A 22,352-nucleotide genomic window follows, 5' to 3' on the forward strand; every position below is an offset into this window, starting at 1 on the left:
CTCCTCCTGTATTCCAGTCCCTGCAGAACGTTCCTCCCCGCCACCCACAGCCGCCCCCCGACTCCCGCCCCCCGCAGATTCCTGGTCCTCGCCTCTGGAATCACTGAGTTGGATGAAGGTGGCCTCCTGGCTCTGAGAGCCCTGGAAACATAAACTGGAAACAGAGAAGTACTCCTGGAAGAGGAGAAACCGGTGTCCTGGTTATCAGGCTGTTTAGCCAGACATAAAAGGTGCACGTGGCACAGACAGGAAGCCATAATCACCCAGGACCTGGCAGTCTTTCATGTGCTGCCCTTCTGTTGGCAACAGGGCCTTGCTCTGTACCTTTTTGGATGGAGGAGCGTGTGCTTATTTTAGCTTTAGACTAACATAGATATTGGGCTTCCCTGGTGGCTCAGTGATAAAGAATCCGCCTGTCAATGCCAGAGATGTGAATTCGATTCCTGGATCAGGAAGATCCCTTAGAGAGAGAGGCTAACCACTCCAGTATTCTTGCCTGGGAAGTCCCATGGACAGAAGAGCCTGGCAAGCTATTTTCTATGGGGTCACAAAAGAGTCTGTATGACAACTAAACAACAATAAAATGTAGATACCTCCTCTCTAATAGTACAAAAACCAAGCCTGTCTCATTTATGTGGCTATAATAACCAATTCTTAGAGTGGGGGAAAAAATCTGCCACAGATAGACTTGAAAGAAGTTGAAGGAGAATGTCAAACTACATAGAAATAATTCATTTAAATTAACAAAAATAAATGCAGAATTCTGACAGATAAAGAGGCAAGGATAGAACAAAACAGTTCCCATGAAGACTTAGAAGTAATGAATTAAAAAATTAGAAAAAGTCCTTAAATTTTTTGTTAATGAAAGAAATGCATATCACATCACTGAAGCGTCATTTCATTAAATGAATAAAAATTAAAACATGTCACTACCTTCAGAAGTAAAGCCCTTGTGGAGCAGGTTTATTCATATAATGCTGGTGGCATGTTTATTTATTTGACTTTTTCTAAATTGGTCATGAAAGTATTTTGCCAAGAACCATAATCATCTTTAAACTCTCCTCCATTGCTTTGGATTTATACTAAGGTCCAATTTATTCTAACGTCATTCAGATTGAAGGGAAAAATCATTTGCAGGCTTATCAAAAACAGAAAAAAAAATAAGAAAATGAAAGGCCTAAGGGTAGGTCTGTGGTTACATTAAATGATATCAATTTGATGCAATATTAACCATAATAATTATTAAATTTATGTTACAACATAAAAATGTTTTCGATAAAGGTTAAGTAGAATAAAGTCAGCTTTACTATTATACATACACTATGATAACAATCATGGGTAAACCAGGTACCCAAGGAGGAAAACTGAAAGAGAACACAGAAAAATAAAAAAGAGTTGGCACATGTACAATAACTGGAATTATATTTAAATATCTCAATATTGTTACTATGATAATTCTTACCTAATTTTTGAAAATCATGGGGAAAAGTCAGAAAAGAGATAGATTTATAGTAAAAGACATTTAAAATCTAAAAATGGAAATTTCAGCTAACTAGTGACTCTTAGTGAGGATAGCAAGGCAATCTTTCCTCTGGTTCTTAGCCAAAGAGAAATGCTTGAATTGTAAGTTACTTGGGACACTCCAAATTACTATAGAATAAAGGGAGAAAAAAAAAATCAAAAACTGCCAAAAGAAACCAGCAGAGTTTCTCCTATTTTATATACCACTGCCTGAAATAGATTTTTTTTTTTAAAGTTGCTTTTCTAGGAAAAAACAAACTCCAATTTTTTGGGGAACCAAAACTAATTATTTTTTCCAATTCTGCCTCAGTCTTAGAACAATAATATTCAGATAAATATTGGCAATAGTGATCATAGGAGTTTTCACTGTCCCAAGAGGGTAACTAAGTCATTTTCAATGTTTCCTAAAACATATTATTTTCCAGGTAGCATTCTTTGTTGTTGTTGTTATGATTATTGTTATTAGGAAAGTTTGGAAATGTGTGAACATTTTGCTTAAGACTGATTTGGGGACTTCCCTGGAGGTCCAGTGGCTAAGACTCTGAGCTCCCAATGCAGGTTTGATCCCTGGTCAGGAACTAAATCCCACATTCAGCAGCTAAAGATCTTGAGCACCAGAACTAAGGCCCAGCACAGCCAAATAAACAAATATCTAAAAAAACAAAAAGACTGACATACTTGTTTTAAAGTCTTTTTAGCTTTTATTATCTTTAAGTGTATTTGTCAACTAATAATATCAATATTTCAACTGGGGCTTCCTAGGTGACTCAGTGGTAAAGAACCCACCTGCCAATGCAGAAGACATGGATTTGATCTCTGCATCAGGAAGATCCTCTGGAGAAAAGAAATGGCAACCCATTCCAGTATTCTCATCTGGGAAATCCCATGGATAGAGGAGCCGGGAGGGCTATAGTCCCTGGAGTCGCAAACAGTCAGACACAACTAAGTGCCTAAACAACAGCAACAGTGTTTCAAGTGCTATTTATGGAGGGTTTTTTTTTAGGAGTTTCTGCACAGACTCTCTCCTTTGATTCTCATCCTCTCATCAGCTAGGTGAAGTGGGCAGCATTGCTTTATCTTCAGTCTGGAGATCAAGTTGCATGTGAATGGTCATGTGACCTGTCAGTGGTAGAGCTGCATGAAGAATCCAGCTTCTCTAGTTCTAGACAGAACACCATCCACTCCATCACATCCTAGGGCATTTTCTTGTCCCTGCCTTTTTAGTCTAATCTTTTGCTATTTGTGATAAATACCTTCTCAAAGATGACATGGCTTAAAATTTGGTGCAGAAAAAGACTACTGTGTGTGATAAGCTTAGAAATCGCCAGACACGCCCCCGACCCCAGAGACCATGATCAGTCATGCTAAGAGCAGAAAAATGGGGAAGAGGGCCATTGGAAGGACTATTACTTTATTGCCTATAAGCCTTCACAAAAACCCATTTTTATTATTTAACTTGAAAGAAACCAGAAATCTATTAAGCCATCTGGCTGACTCAAGTCTATCGTTTATAGCCTTTTCTTAAGAAAGATGAGAAAAACTCAAGACCATGTGAAAGTAAATCAGTATGGAAACTATTCCTCAGCTGATCATTTTACTACCAAGCTTCCTGAGCTTCAAAGGAACAGCTCAATCATTTTGAGAAGAAATATAAAGGTAATGGTGTACCTCCCTGAGCCACAATAGCCTAACAGATGGAGGGAAGGCATCCCAGACGCTGAAAAAGCCACATGAGGCAGATGCCCTCCCAGAACTGTGTCAAGTTGGCTTAATTAAAAGTGCCTTCTATTATTGTCTGTGATGATTTGCTGAGGATGAAGAAGAGGCAGCGACCTTATATTTAATCATGTCAAAAGCTCAACGTTAATTCTTGGGTTGGTAATGTGGTTAATAATTTCTCCAAGTTGGCAGCTCTTTCCAGGGAACTGACTTCACCGGGTCTGAAAACCTGTGCACAGCGCCCTGGATTCAGTTGTCAGCTGCTGACTAAGCATCTTTAGAGCTATCTTCAATCGAAAGACAGACAGAGAAGTCTAACAAAATCCTCACTCAGCCAAATCTATCCCATATGAGAGGGCGAAGTTAATGAGAATCAGTCATGAGCCCTTGGCATGCAGTGTCTCTGGAATGTAAGTGATTTATAACCAGCATGGACTACAGTTTCTTAGTCTCTCCTTTTCATGTTAAAAAAATTCCATGAACAAAATTTCCATTTCAGCTAATAAAGGCAAAGAGGAAAAAAAAAAGAGCACATTAACTTTGAGTATGTAGGCAAGACCCAGAGAGGAGACAGGAAAATGAACATGTAAGATTTAAAAATTGCGGGGATTGCACACTAACAAACATCGCAAAGGGCAGGGGGAAAATGATTGACAGACAGAAGGATAAGTAAGCCATTGTGGGAGCACAAACATTGTATGTTTTCATTTTCCTCCAATGCCTTTCTTTGTGCTGTAGTGATGGAATGATCTCATAGTGTGAAACCATCTTTGTGATGGTGCCTGAATTTCAACCAGTGCAACTTCCTCTCTACAAATGAGTTTTCTAGTGAGCGTAATGTTCTCCAAACTAACAGGTAATACACTAATATGATCTTGAGAGGTTCAACCAATATTGACAAAGCTAAACTCCTTGATTACTCTACCCTCTCTCATCTCTCCATTTGAATCCCAGGAGAGCTGTAATCACCATTTCAGTTTGATATATATACTTCCAGATCATTTTGTTTGCATTTACATAGACACACTCATACACTCATAGATTCACATACACATACACAGACACGAAGAGAGAAACGATAAATTTAAAAAAAATGTGATGATGCTATAAACATATTCATCTTTAATTTGCTTTTCTAATTGACTATCACTGTGTCTGTCCCCAATATCAGCACAAATAAGTACATATCTAAGGTAATGGTAGAGATATAGATTTGGTAAGTTAAAAGGCACAAGATTTAAAAAATTTTAATAGAGGAGCATTGCTAAAAAATCCTTCCACTACTAGTGTTTTGGCCTAAACTTTTACCATGACATTATCAATTTTCCAACCTTTGACAATCTGATGGATTAAAAACAAATGGATTTCATTGTTTCAATTTGCATTTCCCTGGTGGAACTGTAGGCACTTAAAATAGTTTTTAGTTTTAGTTTTCTTTTTTTATTTCTACTGTAAGCCCAGAGTTATAGGAAGAATGTTTGTGAGTTCCAGGTGGGTGGTTGGCTGAGAATGGCAGTGTGACTCTCATATTGTTTTCAGTTTCTAATTTTATCAAATTGTAATTAGCCGTAGGGCCTGTGTGATTTCTGCTTTTTGGAATTTGATGAGATACGCTTGGTGATCTAATTCTTGGTCAGTTTTTGTAACTGTTCCATGTGTGCTTAAAATAAAGTATATTCTTTACTGGATACTAATCTCAGCATAAATCAGATATGGTTAATTGTTGTATTAAGGTCCTCTATCCTCACATATTATCAGTCTTCTTGAACTGGCAATTCCTGGGAGAAGTATGAAAAAAATATTCTTCTATGATATGAATTTTTCTATTATTTGTTGCTTTAAATATTTCCATGTTATGTTACTAAGTGCATAAAGGTTGGTGAATGTTTTCTTTTCTTAATAGCTATCTTTCATCAATGTGAAATATTCCTCTTTGTTCCTTTCAAAATTTTTTTGCCTTACATTGTATTTGTTTCTGATATTAATATTGTTAACACTGTGGTGGTGGTGTAGTCGCTTAAGTTGTGTCCAATTCTTGCAACCCCATAGACTGTAGCCTGCTAGGCTTCTCTGACTATGGGATTATCCAGGCAAGAATACTGGAGTGGATTGCCGTTTCCTTTTCTAGGGTATCTTCCCAGCCCAGGAATTGAACCCGGCTCTCCTGCACTGCAGGCAGATTCTTTACTGACCGAGCTATGAGGGAAACCTTGCTTTCCTTTTATTATGTCTTGTGTGGATCAACATCTTTTTTCAACATACTGTATTCTTTTGAATACAAAAGCTTACAGTATTCCAATCTGTTAGGTATGTCTTTAATGTGATCCTTTTGGACTGTAGTTTCTCATCAACCTCTTTCTTATCAATCCTACCTGCCTTCTGTTTTTCAGAGATTCTTATCCATACAATGGCATAGCTTGTTTTCTAGCACTATTATAAATTATAATGTGTGTGTGTGTGTGAGTGTTTTCTGTCATTTAAGGGAAGAAGAGATGACACTAAATGTTCAGGCTGCCATCTTGATCCAATCCTATGCTTTCCTTCACAGCAGATTTCCTTCCCCTCTGCCACTCCAAAACACTCCTTTTTTGGGACTTCCTGGTTGCCCAGTGGCTAGGACTCTAAGCTCACGATGCAGGGAGTCCAGGTTCAATCCTTGGTTGGGGAACTAGATCCCACATGCTGCAGTGAAGATTGAAGATCCCACATGCCACAACTAAGATGCATCATAGCCAAAGAAATAAATAAATAAAAAAAAATGTAAAAGAAAAACTAAACCAAAACACTCCTTTCTTGTTTTCCAGCTAGGATGGTCTGGATATTGGAGGTGCTGTGAGAGAGAAAGTGCAGAATAGAATTTATGAATATGCTTAGTCAGCATGCACCCATTGAAAACCTAGTATAGTTTCCATCTAAGAACTAAAAGTTGACTTCAACTTTAGTTCCTCTGGCATGCATAATTCAGTAACAGCATACATAGCTCTATGTTATCATTTTCCTATCGCATTCCCAGAAAGGTCTGTTTAATAAACAGTCCATTTTTAGATAGCACTACTAGTAACATCACGATATTGTTTTTCTGAGTGATTTACTGGCAGTACGTATATCCCAGTTTCTTCCATGGAAGAGACATGTTTAAAGGCTACTAACTAGACAATGTGGGTGGGCCAGGCTGGGTGGCTGCAAGGAGATCCAACCAGTCCATTCTGAAGGACATCAGTCCTGGGATTTCTTTGGAAGGAATGATGCTAAGGCTGAAACTCCAGTACTTTGGCCACCTCATGCGAAGAATTGACTCATTGGAAAAGACTCTGATGCGGGCAGGAGGAGAAGGGGACGACAGAGGATGAAATGGCTGGATGGCATCACTGACTCGATGGATGTGAGTCTGAGTGAACTCCGGGAGTTGGTGATGGACAGGGAGGCCTGGTGTGCTGCGATTCATGGGGTTGCAAAGAGTCGGACACAACTGAGTGACTGAACTGAACTGAACTGAACTGAACTAGACAATTGGCAAGACCTGGCACAAACTAACAGCAGTATATATTTTAGTGATATTTTGGCCATTAAAGGTAACATTTAGACTGTACTATTTTTAAAGTCAGAAAAAAAAAAAAAAACCCTCACAATTATGCATAAAAGACTTGTGCTTTGTTTGCTTTCTTATTTATTTGAAATCTTCTCACCTCGATTTCTATGCTTTATACATCAAATATTGTTTTTTCTCATTTATAGGTCATCAAATTCCAACCACAAGATTTCAGACTAAAAAGGGCTTTAGAGTTAATTAGGTTAGGTCAATCATACAGTGTTTAAGAGCTTTTGTGACATGTTCAAGTTCATATATTGACCTTGGGGCAGAGCTATAGCAGAATATGGGTTGCTTGACTCCAGAACACTATATGTAAATTTACATTTACAGAAGTCTTTTTAAACCCCATTTCATCTGCAAAGTACCAAAAAACTCCTAGGAAGAATCTTGATGACAAGCATGAATAATCCTAGTTTTCATAGGAGGGGACATTGAGCAGGAAGGATGAATTGATGACTTGCTTAAAATAATCCACATCAGGAATTGTTGGGGACAACTGGAGATATTCACTACCAGGCCTCTGCGTCTAACAGCCTCTCCGACTCCTCAGCACACATCTCCACTTCCTAAAAGGACAGAGGTGACTTCTCAAGGAACTATTTCATGGTTTAATTCCGAAAGGACACAATGTATAGCTTTACCTTTTTTATTTTTTTGTAGACTCTTAGTTCCCTGACCAGGGATTGAACCCATGAACCTGAGAGTGAAAGCGTGGTCTTAGCCACTAGACTTCCAGGGAAGTACCTAGATTCATTTTTAGACTGTCAAAATATAAGTGTCTCTTTGGTTTGTGATGACCTTAAGAAAAAAACCCACCTAGTCAAAACCAGGTTGTTGTTCTTTAGTCTCTAAGTTATGTTTGACTTTTTTTGTGACCCCCATGGACAATATAGCCCGCCAGACTTCTTTGTTCCATGGAATTTCCCAGGCAAGAATACTGGAGTAGGTTGCTATTTCTTTCTCCAGGTGATCTTCTCAGGGGTTGAACCCACTGTTGTCTCCTGCATTGGCAGGCATATTCTTTACCACTGAGCCACCAGGGAAGCCCGAGTCAAACCCAGGTAATCTATTGAAAATTGGAGACTGAGTCACCTATAATCCTGGATAAAGTAAAAGAAAAATTCCTCCCAGTTCTTTGTTTATTGTTTCTTCTTGAGTGGAATTTCACTTATTCATTAACTTAGCTCTACTCCCAACAGCTGGGCATTTTAGTAGGCCATCCAGTAAACATTTAGGACTAGCCATTTGGGCTCTATAGAGGATTTGCAGAGCTCTCTCTCTGCCTTTGAGTCATGAATAGTTCTTTAGACTCTAAGGAGCTGGCAAAGTCTTTTTAGACATTAAAAGTCTGAGAGTCTGCAAAGTATGACTGGTGGAGCAGCCACATGTTTTTGTAAATAAAAGTTTTATTCGAACACAGTCAGGCCCATTCATTTGTGTGTTATCTATGGCTGCTTTTCCTACAAGGGCAGAGCTAAAGCAGAGTGACAGAGACTGTATGGCTTACAAAGCCTAAAATATTTACTCTCTGAATCTTTACAGAAAAAGTTTGCCAATCCTTGCATTTAAAATCAATTTATTGCCTTTTATGATTAACATGGAGTTGAACCAGTGACTAACTAAACAACAGATTTGTTGTTGTTGTTATTTTAGTTGGTAAGTCCTGTCCAATTCTTTTGCGACCCCATGGACTATAGCCCACCAGGCTCCTCTGTCCATGGGATTTCTTATGCAAGAATACTAGAGTGGGTTGCCATTTCTTTCATGAGGGGAAACAATAATGCCTTGTGATAAATGTTAGTAGATCAGCAAACTTCGAACCTATGCATGGAAGTCTAACTCAGTGTTACAGATTTACAAGCTTAGCTAACATGTACATCAGCAAACATAAATAATAATGACTTCTATTTGCATGGCACTTTATAGATTATGAAATATTATATATGTATCTCATCTGATATTTCCCATAACCCTAGAAAGAAGGGTGTTACTTTTTAATGAGGTAACAGTTTCAAAGATACTGCCTTTCTCAGGGTTAAAAGGAATTCAGATTCAAGCCTTTTTATCTTTATTTTTTAGCAGCTAAATTGATTTCTTTATCTCTGCAAATTGCTGACTTTAAAAAAAAAGGAAGGAGGAGTTATTAACATTTATCATCTTATGATGCACTAACTTGAAATAATATAGTGGAAGATTATTTGCAATTAATTGTACTTTGTATTAATATGTCCTGTTTTCTTACTGTTATGTTTTTATGTCAGTAAGTTGGTAATAATATAAATATATAATCTGGTGGTTTAAAAAGTCAAAATAAATAAGACTAATTGAGTTTTAAGTTAAAAATACAATATTGAATCTTAGAAATCTTAGAACTATGAAATAAATCAGGTATTTGGCTTTCTTAAAGAAGAGAAATTATTATACCACCCCCCGTCCCCACCCTGGAAAAAAACCTCAGGGAGTGGTATAGAAAAATAAAAATATAAGTATATATGAAAACTTACTGATAAAGTTCTCTGTTATGGGTCAAATCATGTTGAGCAAAAAATATTTCAGTGGTGGTTACAAACTTTAGATAACTGTTATATTTCTTGCATCATACAAGAATTGATCTCTGTGTGATCAAACAACTTAGGAGCAACTTCTAGTTGACCAAAACGTTGCTGTATCAGTCTTGAAATAGCATAAAAAATGAAGACAACCTATTGGATGATTCCAATGGATGGCATCCGGGAAAAGACAAAACAATGGCGATAGCAAAAATATCCATGGTTGACCAGGAGTTGGGAGAAGAGAGGGATGCTTAAGTGGAGCACAGAGGGTTTTTAGGGCAGTGAAACTATTCCATATGATACTGTAATGATGGATACACGTCATTATACATTTGTTCAAACCCATACAATGTGCAACATCAAGAATGAACCCTTGTGTAAGCTATGAACTTCCGGTGATGTTGTGTCCGTGTAGGTTCATCAGTTGTAATATTCCACTCTGGTGGGGAAGCTGCTAGTGGGAGAGACTGTATGTCTGGGGTTAGGGAATGTATGGGAAATCTTTATACCTTCCTCTTGGCATTGCTGTGAACCGAAAATTGCTCTAAAAAGTAAAGTCTATTGAAAAAATAGCTAGTACAACAAGCTAACACAGGCCACAATTCTACGTTCTCTTCAGAAGCTTTACAAATGTGGATTAAAAAAAAATAAATTTCAAAGCATACTCTGGAACGGATACAAAAAAACACACAAAGACCTAGAATCCTTTCAGGAGAATGGACCCACAGCAAACTTACTTCACACCCGGATTGAGTTTCCCACGAGCACGACTCCTTCTCCTGAGAGAGAACCCCTCTTTGGAAAGCATGGTCTCCCAGGCACGTCTGACACAAGGAAGGCTCAAAGTCCGGTTCCCCTGGTGGCATGGGCACCACCGAGGGACCTGTGTACTTCAGGCTGGGGCTCTGATGCTTGTCCACACTGACCATTGGGCTCTTGATCCATCTTCGTACCTACAATGTGCAAAGGAAAGAAAAAGTGTGTTTTACCTACTTTGATGTCTAATGGGGCACTGGTGGGAAATTTGGTGGGATGGACACTCTTGAAAGGAGTCTCTCCACTTCTCTATTAGATCTTAATCCGAATCCATCAATGCTGGCTACTCACACTCACCCAGAGTGTGTGGTTTTTGGCTGATCATTTCAACTTACTGAGACTGTCTCTCCAACTGTAAGATTCGGGGAATAATATTTCCTCTGAGGTTGTTGAGCCAGATGTTAAACTGTTTGAAAATGTCCAAGTGTTTTGCCTGGCACACAGTGTTGAGTAAATGGTGCCAATTTTACGTTGACTCTTACTATTATGTTTATGTTGACAGAATGATAGTCACAAATGTCTAGGGTGAATTGCTAGGTATTGTAACCAACCAGAGAAACACTAATGCCAGAGCTTAGGGTCTAACTGCTGCTAAACGAATTAATACGTATTTCACTACTGTAAAAGCTTGATTATAAACAAAGTTGCTCCTGGCTAGGAAATTATCTCACTTTTTTTTTTTTCTTAAAGTTTTAAAACTCACCACTTCCCTTACTTTCATGTAGAATTCTTGTAAAGTAGAGGAAAAAAAAAAGTAAAGCTATTCTAACATCAAAAGGATATTGGGTTTTTCCTGATGGTCCAATGGTTAAGAATCTGCCTTCCAATGAAGGGGATGAGGATTCAATCCCTGGTTGAAGAAATAAGGTCCTGCCTGCCAAGGGGTAACTAAGCCCACACACAACTAGAGAACGCCTGTGCACTGCAACGAAGACCCAGCGCTGTCAAAATTTTAAAAAATAATAATTTTAAAGGATAACATTTATATAGCACTTTAAATACGAAAGACACTGTTCTAGGTATTTAACAGGCGGAGTTTTGTTTAATCCCCAGAATAGTCTTACATGACAGGTACTATTACTAATCCCATTTTGCAGATGAGAAGACAAAGGCACAGAGAAATGAAGCAAGTTTCCCCAACATACAATACTGGTATCAAGCAAAGGCAGGACCCAGCATCTTGAATCCAGAGTCTACTGCTTTACAAGCATGCAGTTTTAACAAGTGCGGGAGTACTTTATGACTTGTCATCAAGTATTTGAAATTTATCCTGATTTAATATGTCTTTTTCATGTTCTTTGAAACTCCAGAGGATTCTTTTATAGTTAAACAATTGGTGAAAATAGTGTATACTAAAAGGATGAAAAAAATAAAATCATAGTACTCAATTTTAGTCAGTAATGCTCACAACTAGATTTTTAAATTTTTTTTGAAAAATACTGAGAATAAACTAAAATTGCAATAGCATAAGAATGTTTAAGCAATTTGATGGAATATTATGCCATCACTAAAAATAAATATTGTGAAGACCCTGTGGCAACATGAAAAATGTTTAGAATGTAATTATATGAAAAAAGCCAAATACAAAATTGTTCAATCACTATAATTGCAAATGTAAAAATACATGTACTATCTATAGACAAAGCAAGAAAGTAACAGGCAAAATAGAAACTGATATGTTACCTGTTAGGATCATGGATGCCTTAGTTCTCCTTCTTTTTACAGTGTTCTATTCTTTAACTTTTTTTTAAAGAATAATTTCTTTTAAAGTATATAAGAATCTCAAACAAATAAAGTCACTATATTTCTTCCTTTGGTTACATACATATCTTTTAATTGTTTTATGTATAGGTAATCTTTTAAATGCCATTTAAAATAATCTTTTTACATTTACTATCCTCATGTTAGCACTGGGAAGATTTCCATCAGTATTTCTTGCGATGTGGGGCCCCATAAGCATGTTAGTAGGTGCATTCAAAGTGTTTGTTTGATTCACTAATGAAAGTCTAAATGAAACTCTCAGAGTTAAAGACTACAGTAGAAACTTTCTTCCTGATGATGGTACCAAATGTGTTTTTGATCAATCTAAAAAGTACTAAATTAAATTAGAGATGGAAAATATTTATTATTCTTCTTCAGAGAGATTTGAGCTTGAAGTTTGGTAAGCATTCCTGATTAGTTGCCAACCTTGTGTTTTAATATCAATCTATTCTGGCTGACTTTCCATGTCTCTTTTGCCAAGTAGATTTAACTTAGGGGTTACTATGAATAGAATTTTAAACAGATTTATCATCATATAAATTTGTATGACCTTACTAAGAATCTAGGTGTATTGAAATAAAAGTTTCATATTTATGGACCACGATATCTAGACTAAGCCTTATGCAATACGGTCTTACAGTTGCTCAATGCATAGTGGAAGACTTTCCATGTGATGGAATCTAACTTTCCATTAAGTTATAGAAAAAAAAAGGGAGGGTGGTTTATAAAGGGACAAGAATTTAGAGATCTCACTTCAGAGAACACAAATGATCTGTGAACTTCTGTATGTTAGAAATCATAGGGATTAAGAGTCACATAAAGGATTGTCATTTTATTTGATAGCAGCTAAGAATTTCCAAAATGGTTTAGATGACTGAGCATAGGCTGTCAAACAACCCATTCGTTGTTGTTTTTCAGTTGCTCAATCAAGTCTGATTTTTTTCAACCCCTCTGACAGCAGCATTCCACGCTTCCCTGTTCTTTAGCATTTCCCAGAGTTTGCTCAAACTCATGTCCACTGAGTCAGTGATGCCATCCAATCATGTGATCCTCTGTCACCCCCTTCTTCTCTTGCCTTTAATCTTTCCCAGCATTAGGGTCTTTTCCAATGAGCTGACTCTTTGCATCAGTATTGGAGCTTCAGCTTCAGTATCAGTTCAACAAATATTCAGGGTTGATATTTTGAGAGTTGAAAGAGACCCAAAGATGTTAGCAATTTGCCCAAAGTCACAATGTAAATTATTAGGTGGGAAAAACTACACATCTTAGTTTAAGCAAGTCAATTTCTACTAGCTTCTACTAGGATATAAGCTGGCAAACTCAGTGCCTTCAGAGGCTGGCAAGAACGGGAAACCTGTAAGGCCTTAAGACTAGGGTATAAAAATAGGGAGTGTTGGAGATTGTGGCAAACTAGGAGTTCATGCTTGCTAAGGGTTCTTAAATTTAAATTTTAAAAATGAACAAATAAACAATAAAACCCCCAAGCAAACAATGGTGCCCAAATAAAACCCTAGTCAAATATATCCTACACCTTCAAGGATCACTGCTTGACCCTTGAAGTTATTCTTTCAAGTAGAGTATGTTCGAAATAGAATGCTATGAAGTAGAAATAAAATGATTTGGTATCGTCTAACTTAAAAAGAATCCAGTAACTTCCACTCATGGGTTTATCACTCACTGTTGGAGACCAGCTACGAGTCAGGCATAATCCAGTCACTGAAAATTTGCAAGTCAGATCCCCCAAAACTTACCCTCATGGAGCTCGACTTATGACTAAAAGAATAAATTTATTTATTAAGGGAATAAATTATTTAAATAAATAATAAGGGGGGAAGTAAAGCAGAGAAGAATGATCAGGCTCATAGGGGGTGGGAGGACTCAATTTTAATTTTATGGGATTTCTGGGGAAAGATTAAAGCTGTAAAGCTGAATGATTTGGAAGCTTGAAACCAATAGCCATATTCTGCTGAAGTCTTCCAGGGAAAAAGCCCAGTGACTTGCCAGGATCTACTTGTGATGCATGTGTCATATTCCTGGGGCTTTGGTTATTAGAATCTATTATATTTCAAGTAAACTAACTGAATATATGATTTTCTCAACTCTTCTCAGAGGGAGTTTTTGAGACTTAACACCTCGCACTGGGCGCAGGTAGTGGGTGACATTTCATTAGAAAGGTCTCTGATTCCAAATGACCTTCAACAAATTAACCCCTTTGGAGTCTCACAGACACGGGACTAGGACCCTCCCTCTCTTTCCACAGAGAATGTGGAGAGGAAAGTTTATAACTATTACCTTTCTCCAGAGCCGTTAGGGGAAAAGGTGTTACAAAAATAGACAAAGTAATACATTTTGTAACAGGACGGTGACTGGCAGCCATCGCCTGCTTTGTCTAGAAATGGTTTATCTCCTCTGGCTAAGCCCTCATCCTGGCTTCCGCCTGTCCCTCCACACTACTCCTTTACACGTTTCATTGCTCTGGGGCCTCTCAAGGGGTCTTTATTGGCCTGATCATGACGCGGTTGATGACGTGTGCTTGAGCCTGAGAGAACGGCTGGACACGGGCCCTCCCTCCGGCCTTGGACGCAGGCAAGGTGCCCTCCAAAACTGCTGAGTGCAGAACCTCTCCCCAGGCCCCGAGGGACTTCCAGCTACAAGCGGCCTATTGTGTTCCTTCAGGCGATGAATTGCACTGCTGGAGGGAGTCGCTGACAGCGAGTGGCTTGGGGAGCCCCTCAGAGACCTGTCACAATGGCTGTCGGAAAACTGGAGCAGCTGCGTGTGTGAGAAAAATCAATGCCCGGATACAGGCTGCCGTCCCGGCTCCTAGGCCACCTGGTCCTGGTTTTATTCAGAGCCACATACCCGTTTGTGGCTAGCCTTGTAAACAAACACACACTGGGGGTGAGACATCCTTCTGACCCTGGACGAATCAAGAACTCCCTCACTTGGGGTTTCTGGAAGCCTGTTCTCCAAACTGCACGAGATTTTTTAAAGCAGCAATTACCTCTCCAGACAGCAGGGTCAAAGAGTAAAGCCTTTTAACCTCCCAGCTACTCTTGCTGAACAGTGTGCATGCAAAATATTAAGCCAATTTCTTAGCTAAATCAGTCTGTCCTGGTTTTGTTAATTTCTTTATTTGAAAAAAAAAAAAAAAATCTCTACAAGCAATAATCCCTGACTAGAAAATCACCAGATGGGATTAAAGAGATTGGCCAGCTTTGAAGGATTTTCCACTAGTGCTTTTTTCCCATTACAAAATAGTAAACAGATATTATTCTTAATTTACTATGTTTAGCCGATAATGATGTCAACTGATGCAGAACCATTATAGTGTTCAGGTACTTATCTAGGAATTCACAGGGCAGCATCATTCCTTTTGTTTTTTGGGAGTGAAGAGCTGTCTTTTCCTTTAAATCTAAGAAAACTTTGATGTTGGACACAGATTTTGGCAATTTCCGGAGGGGTGTTTTTTATTATAGAAAACTGACTTTGTTTATATGGTGCCACCATAACCTTCAATTCAGATATATTCAAGCAAATTTTCCAGTAGAATTATTTGAATAATTCAACTGATCATGAAAAGAGATCTCCGCACCTATTCCTTTTCCAGAGGGGTGCCTGCCAACAGGCTGGTTATGACATTAATGTAATTCAGGAGAAGGATCCTGGAAGGCAAATTCCTCTCACTTTGGTACCTGGGGCTGCTTCCCAGCATGAGTCCTAAAATATAACAGTGCTGTGAGACAAGGTCAGTGATATTAATCTGATTTCTTCACTTCAGCTATCTGTGGTCATCATCCAGCTTTCTTTTCTTTGAACATCTGTAGTGTTTATTGCTTATATAAAACTGTGGTATTCTGGTGCTTCCCTGGTGACTCAGTGGTAACGAATCTGCTTGCCAATGAGGAAGACATGGGTTCGATCCCAGGTCTGAGAAGATCCCACATGTCTCAGAACAGCTAAGCCTGTGTGTCACAACTGTGAAGCCTGCACTCTGAAGCCTGGGAGCCACAACCACTGAAGCCCGAGCACTCTAGAGCCTGTGCTCTGCAGCAAGAGAAGCCACTGTAATGAGAAGCTTGTGCACAACTAGAGAATAACCCCTACTTGCTGGAACTAGAGAAAAGCCCGCGCAGTAACGAAGAAGATCCAGCACATCCTAAATAAATAAATATTATTTTAATTAAAAAAAAATGGGACTTTGATGCTCACTGGTTGTTATCCTGTGTCATCTGTCTAACTGGAGCATAAGGGTGAGGACAACATCTCAGGCTTCTTTCTGATTCCACAGAGGCCAGCCTTAGGACTTACAAATAGTAGGCAATAGAAACAGGAATTGTTTGATTATTTTTTACCGTAACTATATTTATTCCTTTATACATCTTAACACTACTTTGCTACCATCCTCAATCACATATGCTCTGCATAGCTATTTCCCTTACAAGGCAACAGCTCTGCAGAGCAGACTCCATGAGAAGACAGAGTGGCTTCTGGAATTCCCCATCCTTTCATGCCATCACCCTTGGGACTTCCCAGTCCTTTCTTCTCAGCACTGACCAAGGTAACTGCATCCTGTTCTAGATTCTCAGGGTCTCCCCCTGTGTTTCCCCAGGTCTAGGCTAGGGGTGGTGTGGTGGGGAGGGCGAAGGGGGAGAGGCAGCAATGAGAATGCCCACATCTCACCGTTCTGTTCTACACTGTTACCAACACCCTCAGATCCGTCTCCTGCTACAGCTGCCAGCCCTCCCCTTTCTACCAGCATGAGGTTGTGAGGATTCAACACCAAACACAGTCCTTACACTTCAGCTCTGTAAATCCCCTTCCTCCTCCTCCCTATTGAGGACCCCACCCCACCCCATCCCACCCACCAAGCTTTAAATAGAAACAGCTCAGAATTCACTGACCTAATCGTTCTTTGGAAATGGAGGTGAACTTTTTCTCAGTCCTTTAAGTTCTGGGACTGAGATTTTAGTTTGAATTAGTCTTTCTTGGATTGAGAAAATTAAAAGAAAAAAGACAAAAAGAAAAAAGAATAAGTAGAAGAGAATTATTTCAAGTAATATCTGTAAGGAACAGTATGTGCCATTTGCTTTTTGAGTTGAAAAAATAAGACTCAGCGAAAATGGCAAGGCTGGGCTGATCCCCCGGAAAGAACCTGGCTAGCCTGGCCACAGCTAACCCACCCACACATGCTTTGGCTCCTCTGACAGTCCTCTGTTCCAGGATTTTTTACTTCTCTCTTGGCTACTGTCTCCTAGCATATTGTTCTTGCAATATCTCTAAAAAACCATCAAACTAACTAAACATATAAGACCACCTTTTCACCCACCAACCTCCTGGTTCTAAAAACCCTTTCACCACCACTGCAGCCCTTTTCCTTCTTAGCTAAGCTGCATGAAAACACCATCTCCACCTCTTTACCTTTCATTTACTCCTCAACCCATGGCAATTTATCCGTTAAACAAATGTTATAGATCACTTTATATTTTCTGGGACTAAAGGGAAGAAGGTGACAAAGAGTCTTATTCCATTAAAACAAGTTTTTACTGAGATGCCAACAAACTTCATTCCCAAATCCAATGGGTCCTTCTCAGTAGTTAACCTGGTTGGCAAACTCTGTAGCATTTAATGGTTTTAACAAAAGTTCAACTCTTCCGCCTGGCATTATGCTGGGTGGTGGAGACACAAAGAAATGTAATTGTTTGAGTGACCTTTGAGTGCGGTCGCTTGCATTTCAGAGGGTACAACCCCAGGAGCCTGTGGTTTATCACATCATAGTATGTGTTAGTGTAGCAAATAGTTAAAAACATGAGCTGTAGAACCACACTTCCTGGCTGCAAAGCCCTGCTTAGGCAACTGATTGAGCCTTCTCAAAGCTCAGTTTCTACATCTGTAAAATGAAGATAATAATAATACCAATCTCATCAGGGTTTTGTGAGAACTAGATGAGATAATGCAAGTAAACTCAGTGCTTGGCACTGGGTGAACACATGATTACTATATTAACTATTATAATTATGGTTCCAAGCCCTGAGAGAGTTTTATGTAAAGTGCCATGACAGAAAAAAATGGGAGGTATTTGGCCCATTTCTCCCATTGGGAGAAATCAAGGAAGGCTTCCTGGAGGAAGTGATGGTTAAACTGAGTCTTGAAGGCTGAGTTAAAGGAAGCCAGGTGAATTGAAATAAGAAGGACACTTCCAGCAGAGAGGATGACAGAAGCCAAAACACAGAGATAAGAATCTGCACAGGATGTATTGAAAATAAGGCCAAAAGGAGAGGCAGGAACTGAAGTTTAATAGAAAGGTGGGTCGTGAGGTGTTGAGTGGTCACTGAAGTACTTAAAGCAGGAGAATGGCCTGGTCCAGTTTATCTTTCAGTGCAGTACAAAGGATGATTTGAGCCAGTCTAGAACACAAGTTGGAGAAGGAAATGGCAACCCATTCCAGTGTTCTTGCCTGGAGAATCCCAGGGACGGGAGAGCCTGGTGGACTGCCGTCTATGGGGTGGCTCAGAGTCGGACACGACTGACGCGACTTAGCAGCAGCAGGACACAAGTAACTGGATGAGTCAGGAGTCGTTGATTAGAAAAGAAATGATAAGGGCCAAAAAAGAAGAGTAGCAGTACAGGTGAAAAGGGGGAATGAGTCAGCAAATCACTCTATCAGGCAGCTCTCAAGTCTACAGCCTTTTCTCCATCTGAGAAACATGATTTTATTGTCTTTTATCTGATTTCTTCAAGCCAAGTCCTAAATAGCCTTGACCCTTTAATCCATTCTTACTGAAACCATGGCATTTTTCGAAATGCAAAAGCTGATCTTGTCCCAGCTTTAAACTCTTCAATGGTTTCCCCACTATGGCAGCAGTGGCTTTCAAACCTGTTTGGTAAGGGTGGATGTGCTGTAAGAAAATCCTGTAGAGTCCCTGGTAGTCTAGCGGTTAGGACGCCACACTTTCACTGCCATGACCTGGGTTCAACCCCTGGCTGGGGAACTGGGGTCCCACAAGCTGCAGGCGCAGCTGAGAGAGAAAAAAGGAGAGAAGAAAATCCTGTGCACATACACGTATATAATAATGTAGAGAGATAAAACTGAAACAATTGATCTACCTCCAAACTTACTCTTTTCACATGAAATGCCCTGACATTTTCTATTCTAATGTATTCATTTAAAATGCTTATTAAATGATGCAACCCACTGACGATTCATCACCCACTAACAGGTGACACACAAATTGATGAACACTCATCTAAATGGTAAAGTCTAAATTCCTTGGCCTGGGATACCAATTCCCCTAAGATCTGGATTCTCCTTTGCCATCACGTCCCCAGGGCATCCAGTTCTTCCACCATGTCATTAATTTGCAGATGTCTTAAAGACTGGTTTCTTAAGTCTTTAACTGTATACAAACTCTTCCCTCCAACCCATCTTGTCCATCTGGGTCAGCCTTGCTAAGTGTCACACACTTGGGACAGTCGGCTATTGTCTGACTTCTCACCACCCCTTGACCCACTAGGGTATTTATTTGTTCAAATGGAAACACCCATTCACTCTGGTTTACTTGTCTGTTTCTCCTACTAGAATGTGAGTTTCACAAGGAGAAAGACACTGTTTTCTCATTTATTCATTAATGTAGCATTTACAAAGTTTCTTTTGTGTGTTCCCTCTTCCTAAGCCCATCCCCCTCCCCATTTCCTGTCGGCCTTGACTTTGAGCTGAAGCTTCCAAGGAAAGAGGCTCACTATTATGCCCCAGAGCACGGATCCCAACATATAGTAAGTTATAAAGAAATATTTCTTTGTTGGCTTAAAGCCTGATACCATTTAAGGCACAGTGAAGAAAAAATAAGAAGCAATTGTCTTTAAGAATCAACATGGAAATTAACAGCTGTAAAACAGTGCTAAAGCTAGCTGTCATCATTAGGGACAACTAGGACACAACTGACCACAAATGTACACACACAGGACTCAGTGGACATGAGTTTGAGTAAACTCTGGGAGTTGGTGATGGACAGGGAGGCCTGGCGTGCTGCAGTCCATGGGGTCGCAAGAGTTGGACACAACTGAGCGACTGAACTGAATGGGTTAGAATACATGCTGGGGAAAGGCAGCCTTGATGAGAGGAGTGAGCACTGTGTACAGAGGGCATCCTGGGGAGGCACATCTTCTACGTGCGTTTCTAAACCCAGGGGACCTTTTTAAAAAATTTAGGTTCACCAGTGATTTTTAACAATTTAATATTTTATTTTCAAGCTCTCTGTGTCTGGGTGAAGGTCAGGGAAAACTGAATGAAGCATGAAAAGAATGGGGCCTTAGTGGTCTGAGGGCGTCGGATAGGAGGGCAGGAGATGACGGGGGGGGGGGGGGGGGGCAGACCCAGGAGGGGGCACTGGGAGGGGTTATCCCTGAGGATAATGTAGAGTGGAAGTGCCATCTGCATCTGCTGTTGGAATGCTACCTTATCATCCTTGAGATCCATCTCTTTCCCTACCCCAAATGTAATATAGTGTCAGAGGTTTATTATTTCATACAACGGTTAAATTCCTTAATAATCTAGGTACAGTGATGGTTTAGTGGTGGTGGTTTAGTCCCTAAGTCGTGTCTGATTCTTGCTACCCCATGGATAGTAGCCCACCAGGCTCCTCTGTCCATGGATTTCCCAGGCAAGAATATTGGAGTGGGTTGCCATTTACTTCTCCAGGGTATCTTCCCGACCCAGGGATTTAACCCACGTCTCCTGCACTGGCAGATGGATTCTTCATTGCTGAGTCACCTGTTATTCTGGAGTGAAACAGTCAGTTTAATAAGTTATTTGGGTTTTCTCACAATTTACTGAACAGAAAAAACATTTAAAATATAAAAATGGTTTTCTACAGAAATGAATGAACTGATTTAGGAGAAAAGGATTCCCATTCTAGCTCTGCATTCATGTGAGCAAGTCACTTAATTTCACTGCCCTTATCTGTGAAATGAAGAGCTTAGAGCGGGTAAGCCCCACAGTGCCTTTCAGCCACATCACAGATTCAAGGCCATTTCTTCATTGGGTTCTGCTACGACAGTCTGGAACTCCTACTTCTACAGTGTGCTGTGCTTAGCCTGTTGAATGAACAAATGATCAAGTGACATTTATTTTTACCCACTACATTTTCTCTCTGCTTGCCAATCCAGTCACATTCATCCACAACTGTATTACCTCCATTAGATAAACTGGAAAAAAAAGACAAAAAAAAAAGAACAACCTCACAGGGCTCTTAAAATAATCTTATGGTCTTAAGGGCAGTTGTTAGAGAATCCATTTAAATTGCAATGATACAGACTGAATGAAAGTCTCATTATTTGAACAGTGTACATTCCTTAATTAAATTGCAAGTGCTAAATGAAAGGGAGGATGATTAACATCCAAAATGGGGGCTTATTACTACTCCCTGATGTTCCTGCTTCTTCCTCGAATCTTCTTATAAAAGAAATTGCACAGTACAGTCAGTTTCAATTTTATGCAAAAACAGTTTTCCTCCAAATGATGCTTGTGCTGCATTGGTAATGGTTTCTATTTCAGTATTCTATTTTTTCCCTCACTTCATGTTTTATAAAGAAAATGCTAAGATTTAACTGTTCCCTGAAAACAAGAAGGGAGTCAAAGCTAATAAATAGATATTTAGTAAGTCTCTTACTATGTTCAAGAATTTTGTGAGGTACTGAAACTGTGGGAGATGGGAGAAGGGATTCAGAATGAATTGCAGATGTTTGAAAGTCCTATGAAAACTGCTGAAATCTGAAAACTCACTGCGACCTCAGGACAATTGAGACAGAAGAAAATAATCATTACTATGAATCTGTGTAAGTGGAGAAGGAGAAAAAGACATTTTTTTTTCAGGACAGATGAATTCTGGGGATGTGAAAAAAACTAATAATAATATTAAAACAAAGAATTAGAATCAGAGAGAGTCCAGCAAACATTATCCCTAGAGATCCCACCCTTTCCAGAAATGCTGTTATCTGCCAAAGGATAGCAATACTTTGCATCATCAGCTGAAGTGTTGTTGAAGGAAAAATAAGTAAATGAGAAAGGAGTATATAATCCAGAAATACATATTAATGCATTATAGTAATATGGTCCTCATTAAACTCAAAAGGAAATAGCAAACTTTTCAGCTTTATGGGGAGAGCATCATATATAACTTTCAGGCAAAGACAACTGTTTAAAATCTCATGCCTCTGGCCACGGTGATTGGTTCAAGAGTTGGCACGTGACCTAATCAGCACCAATCAGGATCCTTCTCTGCAATCTTTTCATACAGAAACTGGGAGGTAGAGTTTTCTTCTTTTTGGATAGTAGATGCTAGGGACGGAGGAGCCTGGTAGGCTGCAGTCCATGGGGTAGTGAAGAGTCGGAC

General features: G+C 39.4%; 1 protein-coding gene across 2 annotated transcripts in view; it reads right to left on the reverse strand.

Annotated features, from left to right (window-relative positions):
* Window positions 1–22,352, reverse strand: part of SGK1 (serum/glucocorticoid regulated kinase 1) — a 112,231-nt gene that overhangs the window by 57,087 nt on the left and 32,792 nt on the right. The window contains exon 2 of one of the 2 annotated variants that reach the window (XM_086317958.1): window positions 10,122–10,337. The exons of the other annotated variant lie outside the window; for it this stretch is intronic. Within the exon in view, the coding sequence (XP_086174084.1) occupies window positions 10,122–10,337 (216 nt within the window). The remainder of the gene's footprint in view (window positions 1–10,121; window positions 10,338–22,352) is intronic. 2 annotated transcript variants of the gene reach the window in all.

Source organism: Bos grunniens, chromosome 9, assembly GCF_055505025.1.
Source record: "Bos grunniens cultivar Pamir isolate PY7600 chromosome 9, Bosgru_T2T1.0, whole genome shotgun sequence".
NCBI lineage: Eukaryota > Metazoa > Chordata > Mammalia > Artiodactyla > Bovidae > Bos > Bos grunniens.